Here is a 16,816-nt window from a genome sequence, read left to right as displayed (position 1 = left end):
GCACTGACTGCTCTTCCAGAGGTCCTGAGTTCAATTCCCAGCAACCACATGGTGGCTCACAACCATCTGTAATGAGATCTGATGCCCTCTTCTGGTGTGTCTGGGGACAGCTAGGGTGTCCTTATACAATAAACCTTAAAAAAGAGTTGATCTTATAGTCTGCCTTTTGTCCTTTTCTAAATGGTGTGAAAACCTGTGTGCAGGTGATGAGAAAGTAGCACGTGTGGAGTAGCAGGATATAAAATTGTAGCAAGTTGTCTATTCTTACCGGTCTACCAGACAGGCACACAGAGGACGTGAATGTTTTCAGTTTCTCTTGGTAATGTGCTAATCAGAAGGCTAGATGTGTGTTCAGAGGTCGTCTACTCTGATGTTACATTGCTAGCTGATATGCTGGGCTGTTCCTTCCTGGGATCACTGCCTCTAAAGAACAGCAATGTGGGAAACCATGGGATTCGGTATGCGGAACGTTCTCCAGAGTAACCATAGCGCATGTCCCAAGGCCCTTATCCAACTGATGAGCAGGCTGAGGCACCGAGAGATGACATTTTCAAGGTCATGTGACCTCACTCGGATTAAAAATAGTGAGGGGATAGCTAAATAGGCTCGTTTCTCTATTGTGTCCTCCACGGTTTTATGGAGGGACCGATATGTCCTGTTATCACACTGATATATTTTATTTAGAGAGAAAACCAGAACGTATTAACTAGGTAAAACAGTCAATATGTTAAAACCTAGGTTAGGTCTTAGAAAAAGACTGGAAGTTGAGCTTCATTAAGGAATAATTGGATAGAATTCATGTTTAATTTAAGAAGCTATTTTATGGTTTAAAATTTTCAGTGGGCATCACAAAAACCAGAGAGGGAAGTGCTTGGGGCTGCAGATCCCAGGATCGAGAGCCGATATTTTCTTTTCTCTCTTTCATTTACCATTGCAACCAATAAAGTGTGCTTGCTTCATAAACACCAACAAATGACTCAGCGGCAGAAGGCACTTGCAGTTAAGCCTGCTGACCTGCATTGGAGTCTCAGGATCCGCGCTGTGCAAGGAGAGAACCAACCCCAGAAGTTGTCCTCTGGCTCCACAGGTGCCTGGTCTGCATAATACAGTAACAAATGGAACATTTAAAATGTAAAGAAAGAAAAACCAAACCCAAATGGACCTTTCCAACTTTGCATAGTTATGTGAGGTTGTCTTAAAAAAAATAACCTTAGCTAATTTTCCATGTCAGTACATTATGGATCTATTTAATCTTTTCCAGGCATTCTAACATATGTGTATACCACGATCAACTTAATAATTTCCTATTATTGGAAATTCATATTGTTCAACATTTTTAACATTACAAACTTGGTATAGTAAATCTCCTTCCGCACGTATCTGTGGCTGTGCTATGATTTATATTCCTACATGTTGAATGCCTGCATTAAAGTACGTGCATATTTAAAATATTGTATTTATGGCAAGTTGCATTCCAAAAAACTTAAGTCACTTTCTAGCTCTTCCAGCAATGTGCCAACGATGTGCCATTTTGCTGTACTCGTATACATGCAGTGCATGTGTGTACGTGTGTGCACCTGTGTGTGGAGGCAGAGACCGATGTGCTGTGTCTTTCTCAATTGCTTCCCGCCTTTCTTTTGACACAGTCAGGGATCTGCCTATTTCTTCCCCCTTTGTGATAAGGTTACCGGCTTATGATTTATTCTTTTTATCGTGATGCTGTAGACCTGAACTCCTCCGGCAACGTGTAGCAGGCATTTTGTTGACTGAGCTGTCTCCTTAGCCTCTCTCCTCATTTTATCCCACTTGGCCAATCTTTGCAATTGCTCTCAATTAAACAGGCAAAAGGTAAAAATCTGTTGTTTAGAAAACTGCAAACAAATAACCAAAAAACCCAAGAGCCTGAAGGACGAGACTTCTCAGATAGCCTGCGTTTGAATGGAGGAGGGACAGTAGGGTGTTTGTAAGTCAACTCCTAAACCACTTATGCTAAGTACAAACCATCCCATTGCATCCAGCAACACAGACTTTGTTTTAAAATTGCGTAATGGCTTCCAGTAATTCTAAAGAGCCTTTATTTGCAGCGCACAGGGAGGAAGAGACAGCTTTCGCATCGGGCAGGGTAGTCTTGGGAAGTGAGTTTCCTTGCAACGTGGGCAATAGCCTTGAGGCATTTCAATAAATGGCACCTTAGACTTCAGGACTTAGGAGGGAGGATAACTGGTTCATGACGTAGTCATGAAATGAGTCAGAAGACAGCATAGTCTTCAAAGGTGTATGTGCCCGGGCACATTCTATATTAGAAAGAAAAATGAGTTTGTTGTCCAAGTAGCCAAGGCAGTAGCATTAGCAAATTCAAGGATATTTTCTCTCCTCACAAGCTATTCCTTCTGTTTACATTGACCCTAGGGGATCTTCAGTAACTCTCCTTGACAGGCATTGACTTGATGGCTGAAGTAGATTAACCGGTGAGCTATTTGTAGGTAATTAGGAACAACCTCTACTATTTTGGGGATAAGATAACCTCTAGTGGTTTACTAAGTGTCCTTGTAACTAGCTAGAAATGGAAATTTTCAAGACTAGCTCTAGTGTCAGGTTTCAAGACTAGCTCTGGGTGTCAGGTCAGGAATCCGTGTGTTACGTTCATCATCAATGTTTCCAAAGCCCCCCCCCCAAATTATTGTTAAGCTTCAGAAGTTTGGAGGATGTAAAGTTACAAAAAGAGATGACTTGGATTGTTTAAAAACATCTCTATAATGAGAATATAGTGTTTTAAAAAGGATTCTGAGGTCTGGAGAGACAGCTCAGCCATTAGGAGGCCCTTTGCTTTTGTAGAGAACTGGAGCTTGTTCCCAGCATCCACACAGGGATGCTCACAGCATTGGGGAACTCTAGCTCCAGGGGATTCAACACTCTCTTCTCCTCTGACCAACACCCTCCTCATACATCCCAAACACATAGCAAGTAACTCTGTGTCTGGCATTTTGAAGTGCATGTTTCAGCCAGGGTGGAAGATGTCTTTGTAAACGGAAACACCTTTGCGGATGAGGAGTCGTGAACTGTTTCTTGCTGGTCCACAGATCTCTACAGAACTGCATTTACTCTGAATTCGGATGTTACCAGACTCATCTGTGTCAGGCTTATTGTGACAAAGTATGATTTCAAGCAAAGAAAAATATTTTATTAGAAATATTTCTGAAAGGAGATCAAGGGCTTGGTTTGAAAGCTTAAATTGGATTACTAAGCTGTGCACACACTGAAAAACTATTTTTTTCTGATAAAAATGACCATCATAGCTTGTGAATTTTTCAAGTTTTAAGAAACCGCCAACCGTTATCCAATGTGATTACCTCTTTTGAGCGCAGTAGCAGTGAGACTACCAAGCTCTCTGCTCTCCTCACTAAACTCCGAGGGGCAGCTCCATATGAGTGGTGCCCTGTGGAGATCTTAATTTTCATTCTTCATGGTTGATGGACGTGAACTTCTTGCCGTGTGCTTTCTGCCTCTTGCACATCTTCCTCCTCATCCAGTCCGTCAATACTTTACTTAAAAAGAAACAACCACACTGGCCCGTACAAAATGCATATTCTCACTCCGGGCCAAACTGTGTCTTTTAAAAATGTTCCCCATTGACTGTATTTAGAGATGGGATCAACAAGGAAACAATTAAGGTTAAATGAGATCGTAAGGGTGATCCCCCAACACTCAAGGATTTGTGTTCTTATAATAAACCCCAAAGTTGCTTGCTTCTATGAACACTCGTACAAGGAGAGCACACAGCAAGATGGAGGTTGCCTTCAGGTCAAGAAGCTCCTTATTAGAATTGGACCTTGCTGGCACGGTGAACGTGGACTTCCCGTTTCCAGAAAAATGTCTATCGTGTAAGGTACTTAATCTATAATCTATTATTGAGCAGACAATGATGATGAGCTTAATCATTTTATTGTGATTGAAATTGGAAAAACATTCAAATGAATAAAAGATATACATACACACAGTGTGTGTGTGTGTGTGTGTGTGTGTGTGTAAAACAATGCTACCGAGCAGTAAAATTGAATGAATTATTTATACAGCATAGACACGTCTTAGAATTGTACTGAGTGATGCAAAGCAAACTGAGAGAGAGAGAGAGAGAGAGAGAGAGAGAGAGAGAGAGAGAGAGACTGTGTGAACCATTATATACATTTGAGAAAGTGTAGATAATCTGTAGTGACAGAAAGCAGGTCAGTGGTGGCCTGGGAAGGAGGCATGGGGAGGTATGGGCGGGAATCCGAGCATGCTGGAGTAAACTAGAGATGACGCATGTATCATGAATCCGTCAGTTTGATTGTGGTGACAGTTGTATGGCTGTATATATGTCAAAATGTAAGTTGTATACTTTAAATATATGGAGCTTGGTGTGTCTGTCATAGTCAGCAATGCTGCCGAAAATGTGTGGAATTTCCTTATCAGTAGGAAGCTTCAGTTTTGTATTAAACAGGTTTTTAATGCTCTTAATCTCTAATCTCTGCTAAAGAGATGGAAAAGAAAGTGCCTCACTTGGTAAGGGCTGCTGTGTGTATGGAACGCCATGGCTTTGCCACAGAATTACCACCGATTCTGCCTTCCTCTCACTAGGAGAGCAGCAGACAAAAATACCGAACTGGAGGACCTTACAACAGTAGATGGCCAAGAACTCACAACTGAAAGACAAACGGTTACACTCAGGAGTTTCCCTTTTTCTTTTTCTTTTTCTTTTTCTTTTTTGGCTTTTTACAGGTTTAGATGGTTCTGCTACATATTGTGGTAAAGAAAGAAAACCATTAAGGTATAGTTCTTTCTAGTTCTTCCTCCTCCGCCTCTCCTCTCTGTCTCTCTGTCTCTGTCTTTGTCTCTCTGTCTGTCTCTGCCTCTCTCTCTCTCTCTCTCTCTCTCCTCTCTCTCTCTCTCTCTCTCTCTCTCTCTCTCTCTCTCTCTCTCTCTCTCTCTCTCTCCTTTTTTCTTTTTGATTTTTCAAGACAGGTTTTCTCTGTGTAGCCCTGAGTATCCTGGAACTGTCTGGAACTCGCTCTGTAGACCAGGCTGGCCTCGAACTCAGAGTGCTGGGGTTAAAGGCATGCATCAGTCTCATTTGGCGATTACAGGAAAGCTGCATTGCAGAAAAGCCTCCACAGTGAGGTATTAAAACCCAGAGGTTTAAGTTGGAGTTTTACAGTAGAATTCAAAGTTGCATATAGAATTTGATTAAAACCTCAGAGCCTGCCTCAATATCAGAAACATTGGAAGATAAACTAGGGTTTTACTGGCAGTTGGGCGCATCCGATGTTTCCTGGAAGTTGGGAAAAGCTAAGTTTCATACAGAAGTCCTTCGTGGGAAGTCACTGTGTAGACAACTCTGCCAACTGTTGCAAAACTGTTTTTTTCTGTGTTGGGGACACGAAGTTTTTACTTAGGTTTTAAGCAAAAAAAATTTTTCTTTTGACTTTTGACTATGCAAGCTAACAAGTGGTAGAGGAGCAAATTCATAGTTGATGTTAAGTTCTTTCTCGTTCTATTCTTTCATACAGAACAAAGTTCTGCAAGGCACCCATCTGCTACGCCCGCTCCGCGGTGCGTCCTCCCTTTTGCGGTCCGTGACTGTGACTAGTACTAATTTGCCCCTGCTTCCAAGTAAGAGAACTCAGACTGCACCTGCTCCCAGGGCCAGCGGGGGTCCTGGGCCTTCCACGCTCGGCTTGAATTGCTCGTGCACGGACACGACGACCCGCCAGGGGTCACTGTAGCCTCAGAGCTATTGTGCCCACCAGTGCCTGGCCCCGGCTGGCCTCGCGGAGGGCGTGGGACTGGGACCGCAGAACACTGGGGTCGGAGCAGAACTGCGCCTTGCCTGCCTGAAGCCAACCTTCCGGTCTCCCAGGGAAACGAACGCGGTGACCTCGCGACGGCCGGGCTACTCGGCACAGCGCACGCGTTCTCGCCGGGACCTGCAGGCACCCAGCCAGACTGACCACCTCCGCCCCGCCCTCCGCCCCCGGCTGAGACCCCGCCCTGAAGGGGGGCGCTCGGGTCACCGTCCCGGGGCTATCCAGCTTCAGATCCGAGGCTTTTTGCCGACACCCCGGGCCGGGACCCGCTGTACCTGGGCTGCTCCCTCCAGGGCCCCGCCCTGCGCGCCACCAAGAACTTTCCCTGGAGCCTCGGAGGCCTGGCGCCCCGGGTTCTGCCGCGCCGCCCGCAGGTCCTCAGACACCCGGCTTTTCCAGGACGTTCGGGGAAGGAAGCTTGAACTTGGCCATCTCCGCGGGATGAGTTCGGGGACCTTCGGACAGAAGCTACAGGCCGCGACAAGCTGACCTCCCCCGGTTGGTTTCCTGGAGCCCTGGTCGGTCCCCGGGCAGTGAGAGTGGCGGAGGGAGTGGCGACCTTCGCCGGTAGCCCTGCGTCCCAGTCCTGGTCACCCTCGACACAAAAGAGAAGCTGAGCGCTCTGGACTCTGCCTTCCCTGTTAGGGGCTGCGGGGCGGGGTCGGCGCTGGAAGTGCGCGCCCGGCGAGGACTCGGGAGCTGCGGCTGGGGAATCGCTCCAGTGCTAGCGTTGGGCTGGCGCTGCGGAGTACCGAGGGGCATCAGAGTCCAGGGAAGGTCTGGAGGGCTCGTCCCGCCCTTTTCGTGTCTCGGGTCGGCGGACCTTAGCCAGGTGATTCTTGTTGTCCTCAGGTCGCCGCCCCATTCTTCAGAAGAGGAGCTGCTGCCGCAGGATGCGCGGGGACGCGCCACCCCTGGTTCCCAGTTCTGCGGACGCTTCTCGGGCGACTCCGGGCTCTTGACGCCCCGAGGCGCGCTCGCCCTCCCGCCTTCGCTGTCCGAGCCTCTCGGGGTGCCTTCGGCTCACCATAGAACCCCAGACCTTACCCTCACCCGGGGGGCCCCACCCAGACCCGCGCCTCTCGCCCTCTACACGGCGCGCACAATAAATTAATGCTTCGCGCTTGAGGGGAGGCGGCGGCGGGCGCCGCGGTCGCTGCTCTCGCCTGACTGGAGACGCTTTCAGCCGACATGGGCTGTTTCTGCGCCGTTCCGGAAGAATTTTACTGCGAAGTTTTGCTCCTGGACGAGTCCAAGCTCACCCTCACCACCCAGCACCAGGGCATCAAGGTAAGCACAGTCCGGGGTGCGGTGCGAGGTCTGCGACGTGGGGGTCCGCGGCTTTGTCTCAGGCTGTCACCGGTCCAGCTCTGCCACCGGTGGAAAAGCCAGGCAGCAGTCCCCGGCCTCAAACTGAGGAGGGGGTCAGTCGGGCTGAGCTAACTTGGAGTTGCTTAGAAAAGTAACTTTGGTGTCACGAAGGGTCCTACGCCCCAACTTCCAGCAGGAATTCGAGATTCAGGGACCGGGACAGACCCTGCTTCCCCCTCCCAGCCCGCACGGCTTCTTTAGAAGCTCTTAGGCCCCTCGCAGCTCCCAGACAGGCGCAGAATTGAATGAACAGGCTGCACCCCACTCGGGTGCTGGAGGCGTGCTTCTTGCTTTGTGGAAGCCTTCCTCCAACCCCCCTTTCCCTGATAGTGTTTTTCGGGGAAGCAAACCAATTCACTCCCTCGCTGAAACATTAATCAGGTCGTTGTGATTGTGCTTCTCGGATTGGGTAATGCTACGTTTGCCCCGAAACCAATTTTCCTTCCTGCAAGAGAGCTGGTTTTATCTCCATGTTTAAGCAAGCATCTCACAGTGCAAAACCATAATCGGTTTGCTCCTGTTTATAATAATTAAAACTGTATTGCTGCTCCTAACTCAGAGAACCCACAGAAAGCCTGCGAACTTGCACCGACCCCACTTCCTTAATTTTAATGAATTCATCTTTTTGTACCTGACAACCTGAGGATGCACCTGCGCGTTGGTTTCGCTTTTCTAGCAATGTAACTAACGAGTTTGTCTTTCCCTCTCAGTATTAAATCACCCAGGCATTTTAGTTAAGGCAGTCTTGAGTCTGCATGTGCCCTGGTCCCCAGCCATGGGGCTGGGGATGGAGTTAGAGTTCCGATGCCCTCTTCCCTCTCCTTGTCTTTCAGAAGTTAACCGCATCAGTTCTGGGCATTTCTTTGAGGGAGTCTGCCTTGATTACCTTTATGCCCATTAGAAAAACTGTTCCTGGCTAGAAGCCTTTTCGTGGATGTTGCCAGTTTGGACATACAGAGTTAGGATTTCATGGGTGTAATCTGCCTGCAGAAGAAAGGCCACCGTGACCAATTAAACACTTAACCCCTTGCTTTGGGAAGTCGTGAGTGCTGTTCCTCGGGAATTATAATAAGCAAAATTCAATCAAATTCTTACCTTTTGGTTTTCCCCAAGAGCAATAAGCCAACATTTGTAGGGACAGTGTTTGTTTTGTTTTTAAGTTTTCTTCCTGTGCTCCCCCCTCCCCCCTTACACTCTTAAGAAAGCAGGGGAAAACCAAACCCTTACGGTAGGATACAATGATGGAACATTTCGTGGTGTGTTATGTGAGCAACACAGGCCGAAATAAAATCAAAACAGCATCAAAAAGGGCCAGCTCTTGGTGATACATACACAGTCCCTGGATTGGGCGGGGAAACAATCAGAGAAGGTTAAGTCATGATCAGATGCTAAGACAGAGATCTTTCGGAAGTGCAAAGGAATGCATCTGGAATCTAGGGTCACCTGCTGCAAGACCTTCCGGTTTAATCATGAAAGCCATCGTCGCCCCCCCCCCGCCCCGTACACCCCCCCTCCCCGCGCCCCACCTCAGCCCTGTCAAGTGTAGATTCTGTCAGGAAAGCAGCTGAGACTTGGGATCAGATGGAGTGAGTTTGTTAAAGAAAGGTGAATCAGAAATCCTTATCCGTGCTTATTTTAATAACTCTGTCGCATTTACCTCGTTTTGCAAATGGGTTGAAAATCGGTGAGTGATTCAAAGGCAGAACGACTTCAAGATCCTGTCCTTCTGGCCCAGTGCCACGCAGCTAAGCAGTATTTAAAGCGGGCTCTGGTTGGAAGGAATCAGTTTCACCACAAGCTCGGCCTCTTTCAGTGTCACAGAAGCGCGCCATGCTGGTTTTGACATCCGTGTGTGTAACACAGATGTTGTCTGCTGGAGTTAACATTATCTGCGGCTACTACACCTTAAAGACATGTGCTTCAGGACACATCTGCCTGTGGTCTGTACTGGGTTAAGCATGTTCGTGTTTGCTGGTGGTATGAAGTCTGTAAAAGCATCTCCCGTGTAAATTTTACTTAAACACTGAACATGTGTGCTGTTCATAATTGACTTAGCCTTCTTAAGTTATGGCGTATAGATGCAGTTACTATATATGTGTGTGTTTGCTGTTTATTTATTTTATATGTATTGGTGTTTTGCCTGTGTGCATGTCTAAGAGGGTGTTGGATCCCCTGGAACCGTGAGCTGCCATGTTGGTGCTGAGACTTGAACTCAAGTCCTTTGGAGGAGCAACCAGTGCTCTTAACTGTTGAGCCACCTCTTTTGTCCCAATTAATGTATATTAATTAGATGAATTTAATGTCTTCTTAAGCTCACAGGTGAACAATGAGCTTTAAAACCGGTTGTCAATGGCCGCTATCACGGCGAGCACTGCACTGATTTACTTGATGATTGGACATCGCTAAGTACAATCAACGTTAATGAAAGGTTCCACTGTTTCTAAGGGAGAAGAGGCCTGTGCATCTCTGTTTAAAAGCAAAGAAGAAATACCTACATATTCCGACCTTAGAAACACAGAAATTGGATGAAAAGAGATTCAGGGTTTTGCGAGTAGTCAGGAAGAGAAAAGTCTTAGGCCAGAATTTTTCCGGCAGCATGCCTGAGATTTAAAGTTCGGAAAATTGACAGAAACGTAACTCTAGTTGAAGGCATCACACTGGGAACTGCATCTCTTGTTAGTACTGGGAGGAAAGGAAGAAGGACGCTGAAGAGGAGCTGAGAAACCAAGCACTGGGTTACTAATTGTGGGCAAAAACTGATCCTCAGCTTTACCTCACACCTCTTCTGTACGCGGCTTACAATCCTTTGAACACACACTCCGGACTTCCAGAACTTTATGGCTGTCTCTTGTTTGAAAGTCTTAACTTTTAACTTCATGTACTTGATGTAATTATTTTTTCTTCTTCTTGTATTTTTATACTAACCAAACTATTTTCAGAAATTAAGTAGAAATAAAAACGAAGTTAAGCAACACCAACTAGCTCATTTTCCTCCGAAATTAAAACAAAAACCATCAATTAAGATTATTTTTTAAAAGTCCAGGTAAAGATGCCTGTCCCTGGGGTCTGAGCTTGATCCTTGGAATCCAACTAAAGGTGAAGGAGAGGCCCAACCGTACAGAGATGACCTCTAACCTGAAAAGCACACCTCGCCCCGTTACCCACAGATGCACACCCATACAGCACCAGCAACAAGAACAAGAACAAGAACAAGAACAACAACAACAACAACAACAACAATGATAAGTCTTTTCAAAAGTATTTTGGGAGATTTCGTGATGCCCCTTTCCCCCCTATTCTCAAGTGAAGACCATCATGAGATCCGATGCACCCTTCTGCCTTCTGAGGGCACCAGCCACACACACAGTGCACGTTATATGCATGCAGTCACCCATACACATAAAAATATTAATGACACAAATAAGGGCCACTAATTTTGGATTAAAAGTATTTATATATTTTTAATTAATTAATTAATTAATTAATTAATTAATTAATTTTGAGCAGGTTCTCACATTGTATCCCAGGCTGACCTGGAGCTCGTGACAGTCCTCTGTCCTCTAAGCGGTGAGCTTATAGAACAGGCAGGAGCCACCACACGTGGGCTATGTCTTATTTTAATAGAAGGAATTTTTTCTGACCCCTATGTGGACATCTCTGGTGCCAGAGAGATGGCTCAATGGTTAAGTGCACTTGATGCTCTTGCAGAGGGCACAGTTCCATTCCCAGAACCCACATGGCAGCTTACAACCATCTGCAAGTCCAGTTCTGGGCGACGCCTTTTCTGACTGCTGCAGGCTCCCTGCGCATACACTCAGCAGCACACACGTGCACATAAAATAAGTGGTAAAAGAGAAACATCTTTGCATTTCTGTTAAGATAATGCATTGTGAGTAGAATATAGAAGACTGTAGCTCTCAAATGTAGACATGTGAGAGAAGCTTGGTAAAAACATTATTTTGTGTGTATCAGTTGAAAAGTAGTCTTTGGACTTGTTTAAGTACCAAATTACGAGTTGAAAAGTTAGCTATGAAGTAAATTTCCATAACTTAGTGAAGGTTTTTCATTGAAAAAAATAACCTGTGCTCTGGTTGAAAGCATTTCAGTACAAGGATGATAGTTATTCATTTTATATATTCCAAAATGTATCATTTAAATAGAAAATAATTTTCTGTTTAAAATTTAATTGGGAAAACTTTTTTCTTGTAGTCATTCTGGTGTTACTTAGAGATTTGCATTCTTCCTTTAGAGGTAAACTCACTTGATAGGCAGGAAGTCTTTTTCATGCAGTCCCTTGTTGGAGTCCAATCTGTGATGGAAAGACCTGGGTTTACATAAGCTGAAAGCTATCAGGTGTATGCTCAGCCGGCACAGAGCTTTTAGCTGTTTGTTCTGTACTGCTATCTCTTTAGACTGTTCAAGGAAAATTTCCTCTGTGCTTGGCCTCAGCTTTTGAGTAATATTTGTTCTGGGAAACTCTGGGTAGGCCCTTTGTGGTTCTCCGAGCAGGGAGAGGTAGAGCCCTTTTCCTTTTGTTCTTTAAAGCAAAACTTGAATGTGGTTCAAACTGTTCCTCTGGCTTGTTATTTGGGGAACAAAAGATTTTCAGAAGAAAAAGTCACAAGGTTTGATTGGTCCTTAGAATTGCTATGCAGATAAGAAAAAGATTAATACTTTTATTTTAGCAAGGTTTGGTCCTCCGAATGAACACCAAGGTACTCATTTTTCTAGGATGACTAAATTATTGAAACTGACATGGCAGTGAGATAGGGATTCCATTAACCTAAAGAGAAAATCTGTTTGTTTTATGTGTTTGATTATTGCCTGTGTGTATGTCTGTGTACTGGTGCCCAGAGAGGCCAGAAGAGGGTGTTTGATCCTTGGAACAGAAGTTACAGCTGGTTGTGAGCTGCCATGTGGTTGCTGGGAATTGAACCCAGGTCTTCTGGAAGAGCAGCCAGTGCTCTTAACCACCCATCTCCTCAGCCCCTCCATTAACTTTTTAAAAAAATTGGTTTTAAGATGCAACATATAATCTAGTTTTAAGATACAGTTCATTCACTCACTGTCAGGCCCTGTTACCTCCTACCCACCCCGAGGTTCCTGTGTGAATTCTGGCAATCAGTTTTGATTCTTTAATCAGAAACCATCTAGGGAACCAGACAAAAGTAGTTGGGTGAGGTTTTAAAGTATATATGTGTCATGAGGAACTCTAAGCCTCATTTCATGTGGACCAGTAAGACAAACTCAGAAGATTAGGGGGCAGGAAGTGAAAAGAAATAGTTTTCATAGATTTTATTAAACATATCAATATATATTGATATATTTTGATATTTAGCATGTAATTCACAAAACCCAGGGACCTTATAAACAAACAGCTTGAAGGAAGTGATCCTTTAAGTTCCATATAAGTGACATTTCTGTCAATGTAAACCGAATGCGGAGCGTTAGAAAGAAACTTGTCATCCCAGAAGCTCAGTTTTACCTACCACTGTTAACTTTGCTCCTCTGCCTTTCCCGACCTCTCCTTTTGTAGCGGCCCATCCCGTCTAGAAAGTCCACCGCACAGTCCCCTCATCTGAACCAGCCTTTGGGACTTGGATCAAGCGTTTCATCTGCTAAGAACTTCTCAGAGGAACCTGACTAGGCAGGACTAAGCAGCACCCATCCGTACCCCACATGTCTCTGTCTCAGTGCCCAGCACACTTCAAGCATTATTTCTGGGCTCATCTGTCTCTTTCTGCAGCTTGCGAGCCCATGCCTGTGAGTCGGGCAGCTCGGGCTCTGTGCTTCGCGTAATAGATGCTCATTAACTGTAATTTGAATGGAAGGGAGAATGGAATGCTTCAGTTGGAATGGGCTAGATTGAAAATCCTTACTATAGATAATGACATTCCTTTGGCATTTTATTTTTACTAGAAAAGACTGCAGAATAAAGTGAGTTCCACTGTGAAAAATCTGTTGCCAAGATACTGTAATTTTTGTATTGATAATGGGTAGGGAACGAGACGATTCGGTGGATTGAGTGCGTGAGGCACACTGAGGAGCTGATTGGCAGCTGTTGCAGAAAACATGAGTCACACCATTTTTTTTCCCCCGTGTAGAAGGGGTGGGGAGGAAGCGAGAGAGGCCAGCTAGCTACTTAATGTGGTCTGGGCTGGCTTCAAAGTGGCTGTATCTGAGGATTCCCTTGAATTTCTGATTCTCCTGCCTTTACCTCTCGGCTCTTAGGTCTTTCCTTTCTCTTTTAAATGTAACATTCTCCTTCCAACCTGAGTCTTCTAGAAGAAACACCGATTTCATGCATCCCTGAAAGAGTCTCCTGTTGCCTAGATTGAGAACAGTGCTGGGTAGCGTCCCAGTGTGGACGGGGATCCTGAGGGAGCTTGGCTTCAACGTTTTAACCTTGCTCATTTTACCCTGGAAGCAACATGAACCTGATTTGGCACTGTTCTCAGCCTTAATAAATACTGGATTTGTGGGGGGAGGAAGCAACTCCCCCCCCCCAAAAAAACCCCCTAAAAACCAAAACAGGTTGTCGGAGACTGCTTGGCAGAGGTTACCTCTGACATTTAGCCCCTGTAAAGCTGGTCTGTGTGGCTCCTGGCCATCCTGCCCTGGGTTGCAGTAACCGACATGGTGTTCTTTGCTGTACGTTTTGTTTGTAATGTCATATATTAAGACTAAATAGACACCTGTTATCACATGTCCTAGGCAAAGACAAGGTGTGTTAAGTTCAGGAACCAGTCAGTTTACTTTGTGACTCAAGAAGCTTGTAAACTATAATTTGGAGAGTCTGTTCCATTCTTAAAAAAAAAAAAAAAAGATGGTCTCCTGTGCCCCCTGAGCTGTGTATGCATTTCCTGTTTGTTTTCTTTTTTAAGTGAAACAGCCATCCCTCCTGAATGCTGTCTATTGTTAAGACCTTTCTCTGTATCTAAACACTCTTGAAGAGATAGATCCCCAAGGGCTGAAATGGCTCCTCCAGAGGCTGCAGGCTTGAAAGGGCCTGGCTGCTTTTCTGTTTCCTGGCAGAGGAGATTGACACTCCGGAGGAAGTCTGAACAAGGAAGATGAGGAGGCTGGGAAAACTAGGGAGTGCTGGGTGGGAGTATCCAGGCCCATCCCTAGCCCTTTGGGACAATAGCACAATACAGAGAGGTCAGATGCTAAGGGAGGGGTCAGCCAGTTGAGACTGGAAGGGAGTGAAACCAAATTCTGCAGCGTTACAAAGGACACCTTCTGAGGCTGCCTGGAAGTCAGTGATGCGGGGTTCCAGGCTTTGTGTGAAGGGACCTGTCTGGAGTCCTGTGTTCAGCTGGGTTTGTGTAGTGGTGTATGCCTGTAATCCCAGCAGCCAGGAGGCAAGGGTGAGAATGTCGCTGCAGCTTAACAAGCCAGCCTAGTTAACAGAAGTGAGTTCCAGGATAACCAGGAGCTACACGATGAGATTTGTGTCACAAACTAAACCAGAAGAAACCAAACAACAGTCCAGATTTCCACACAGCCGGTAGCCTGCCTGAAGGCCGTGTTTGTGAGCTAAGCACAGAGATTGTGGTGTATCGAGATTCCTTCGTGCCTTGCCGTTCATTAAGAAGCAAGTTTGAGAAACTATCTTGGCCCTTTTGCTACATTAAATATCATTTCTCAAAACTGGTCTTCTTCTTGTCCCCACTGTTTCAAGCTTAACATGGGTTCACAGTTTGCACACAGACGGTCTCCCCTCCATCGGGGGTGCTGTGTAGATTGGGGGTGCTGTGTAGATTGGGGGTGCTGTGTAGATTGGGGGTGCTGTGTAGATTGGGGGTGCTGTGTAGATTGGGGGTGCTGTGTAGATTGGGGGTGCTGTGTAGATTGGGGGTGCTGTGTGAATGCCTCCACTCCTTCCTCTTTGTGCTCCCTGTGTTCATGTCCTGTCTGACACATACGGACACCTATTCTTCTTGAGCCAACTTCGGTTTCCTTCTCTGTATGTTGAGGAACATGTTAACCGTTACCTCATCGTGACCGTGGAAATCTGAGAGGAAGCTTGTAAGATCAAAGATACTCAGTAAGTGGTGATCCATGCGTGCCCCGAGTTATTCTTGAAACACATTTACTTCTCCCTGTCATGTTAATGCCTCCCACCTTACCGCCATCAGTGACGTGAGGTTTGAGGTGTCTCTAAGAGGTGTGGCTTGGAGCTGCACACCTCAGCAGCTGCTGAGAACTGAGAAGGGCTTGGCTGAAGGCAGCAGCAGTGCAGAATGGGAGATGAAATAACATCTGACAGGTATTTAGAAGGAGGAACTGTAAGGCCTACAAGAATGTGGACATGGAAAGATCGTGGCCCAAGGGGTAGAGAACATTGTTGGTAGCTGTTTGTAACCTTAGCTCGCCCTTTCATCCCTGACGCAGCTGACCTTCAGTGTGGCCATTGGCCCTGGGAGGAAGTTGGTCCCAGCCCTACCCAGTCTGGTAAGGGTGACTGCTCTAAAGCTGTACCTGTTGCCCCTGGAGCTGAAGGACAGACAGCACAGACTCGACGACTGACAGGCACCTGCAGGCTTGCTGGTACAAGTGTTTCTGGGAAAGTGCGTCTATTTCCTGTCTAGCACATTGCTTATATACACAACCCCTCCTTATCGCCAGAACCATTTGATTATTGACTACAGCCCATAGGACACAGTCCTATGTCAAGGTGGCAAAGAGGAAAAGACTGGACAGGTGACAGTGGTGTCTCTGATCTGCCCTGGGCCTTTGCTCTCTGTCTCTGGATGCCCTCAGCGAGAGCAGGCACACTTCCTCACTGAAGCAGGAGCTCTGTTATGGAGGACCTTATCAAGCTGAGGTACAGAAAGAGAAGAGGTCTGCATAGTGACAGAAGAGAAGTGGTGAGGGCATTCATACCCACTGGGCCGTGCACTGAGCAACCACAAAGGCAGTGCAGGTAGTGGGGAAGCTGGGCTTGAGGTAGGGTGACTGGTCGGTTGGTTGCCTGTTTCAGCATCCCTGGGGGTAGCTGAGATGGTGTGACAGATAGCTGGAATGGAGGCTGTCTTTTCTCAGATATGCAGGTCTGAGAAGCCATTGATAAGTGACTGTCTAGTCTCCACTGCTCTACCGAGTATTCCCTCCCCTCTGCCCTCCGTCCCCCCTTCTTTCTGTTCTCCCCGATACTTCCTCATTCTGGTCTTGCAATCCAGTTGAGCCAGACTGTTTCCAGGTTTGCGAATGCTCCACATTCCTGCTAGTCACTCTCCGCCTGGAAAACTCCAGCTCCCCTCTCCCTGATTGAGAGAAGTCTTGCAGTTCTGCTCAGGGGTCACCTTCCTGTGGGCTTCTCAGAGGAGAGCCTAGAGGCCTCTTTGGATGCTAATCAAGCTGATGCTTCATTGAGGATGCTTCTGCGCTCTCCTGCCCTCCTTAATGGAAGGAATGTGATGGGTGAGCCACCCTATCCTGACATAGGCGATCTGCCTCCAGTCTCCTTCCTGTGAGTCAGCTCTGCCAATATGGCCAAGTCACCTTCTCCGAGTGTTCACCCTTGTCTGTAACATTAGGGCAAGCTCTCCACCTTGTCCTGAGCTGTTGTTGTATGTGAATCTCTTAACGACAGGCCT

The 16,816-nt window shown here is 46.3% G+C and overlaps 1 protein-coding gene across 5 annotated transcripts in view; it reads left to right on the top strand.

Annotated features, from left to right (window-relative positions):
- Positions 1 to 5,832: 5,832 nt before the first annotated feature.
- The window catches only part of Epb41l4a (erythrocyte membrane protein band 4.1 like 4A), a 209,261-nt gene continuing 198,277 nt past the window's right edge, over positions 5,833 to 16,816 (top strand). For 2 of the 5 annotated variants that reach the window (NM_001437516.1, NM_001437515.1), the window contains exons 1-2: positions 5,959 to 6,341; positions 6,696 to 7,133. In NM_001437516.1, coding sequence (NP_001424445.1) covers positions 7,035 to 7,133 — 99 coding nt within the window. In that variant the 5' untranslated portion in view covers positions 5,959 to 6,341; positions 6,696 to 7,034. Of the gene's footprint in view, positions 7,134 to 16,816 lie in introns of all 5 variants that reach the window. The other 3 variants (NM_001437517.1, NM_001107397.3, XM_087592894.1) reach the window with 2 other exon arrangements.

Source organism: Rattus norvegicus, chromosome 18 (genome assembly GCF_021556685.1).
Source record: "Rattus norvegicus strain SHRSP/BbbUtx chromosome 18, alternate assembly SHRSP_T2T, whole genome shotgun sequence".
NCBI classification, from domain to species: domain Eukaryota; kingdom Metazoa; phylum Chordata; class Mammalia; order Rodentia; family Muridae; genus Rattus; species Rattus norvegicus.
This window is presented reverse-complemented; position numbering and strand designations above follow the sequence as displayed.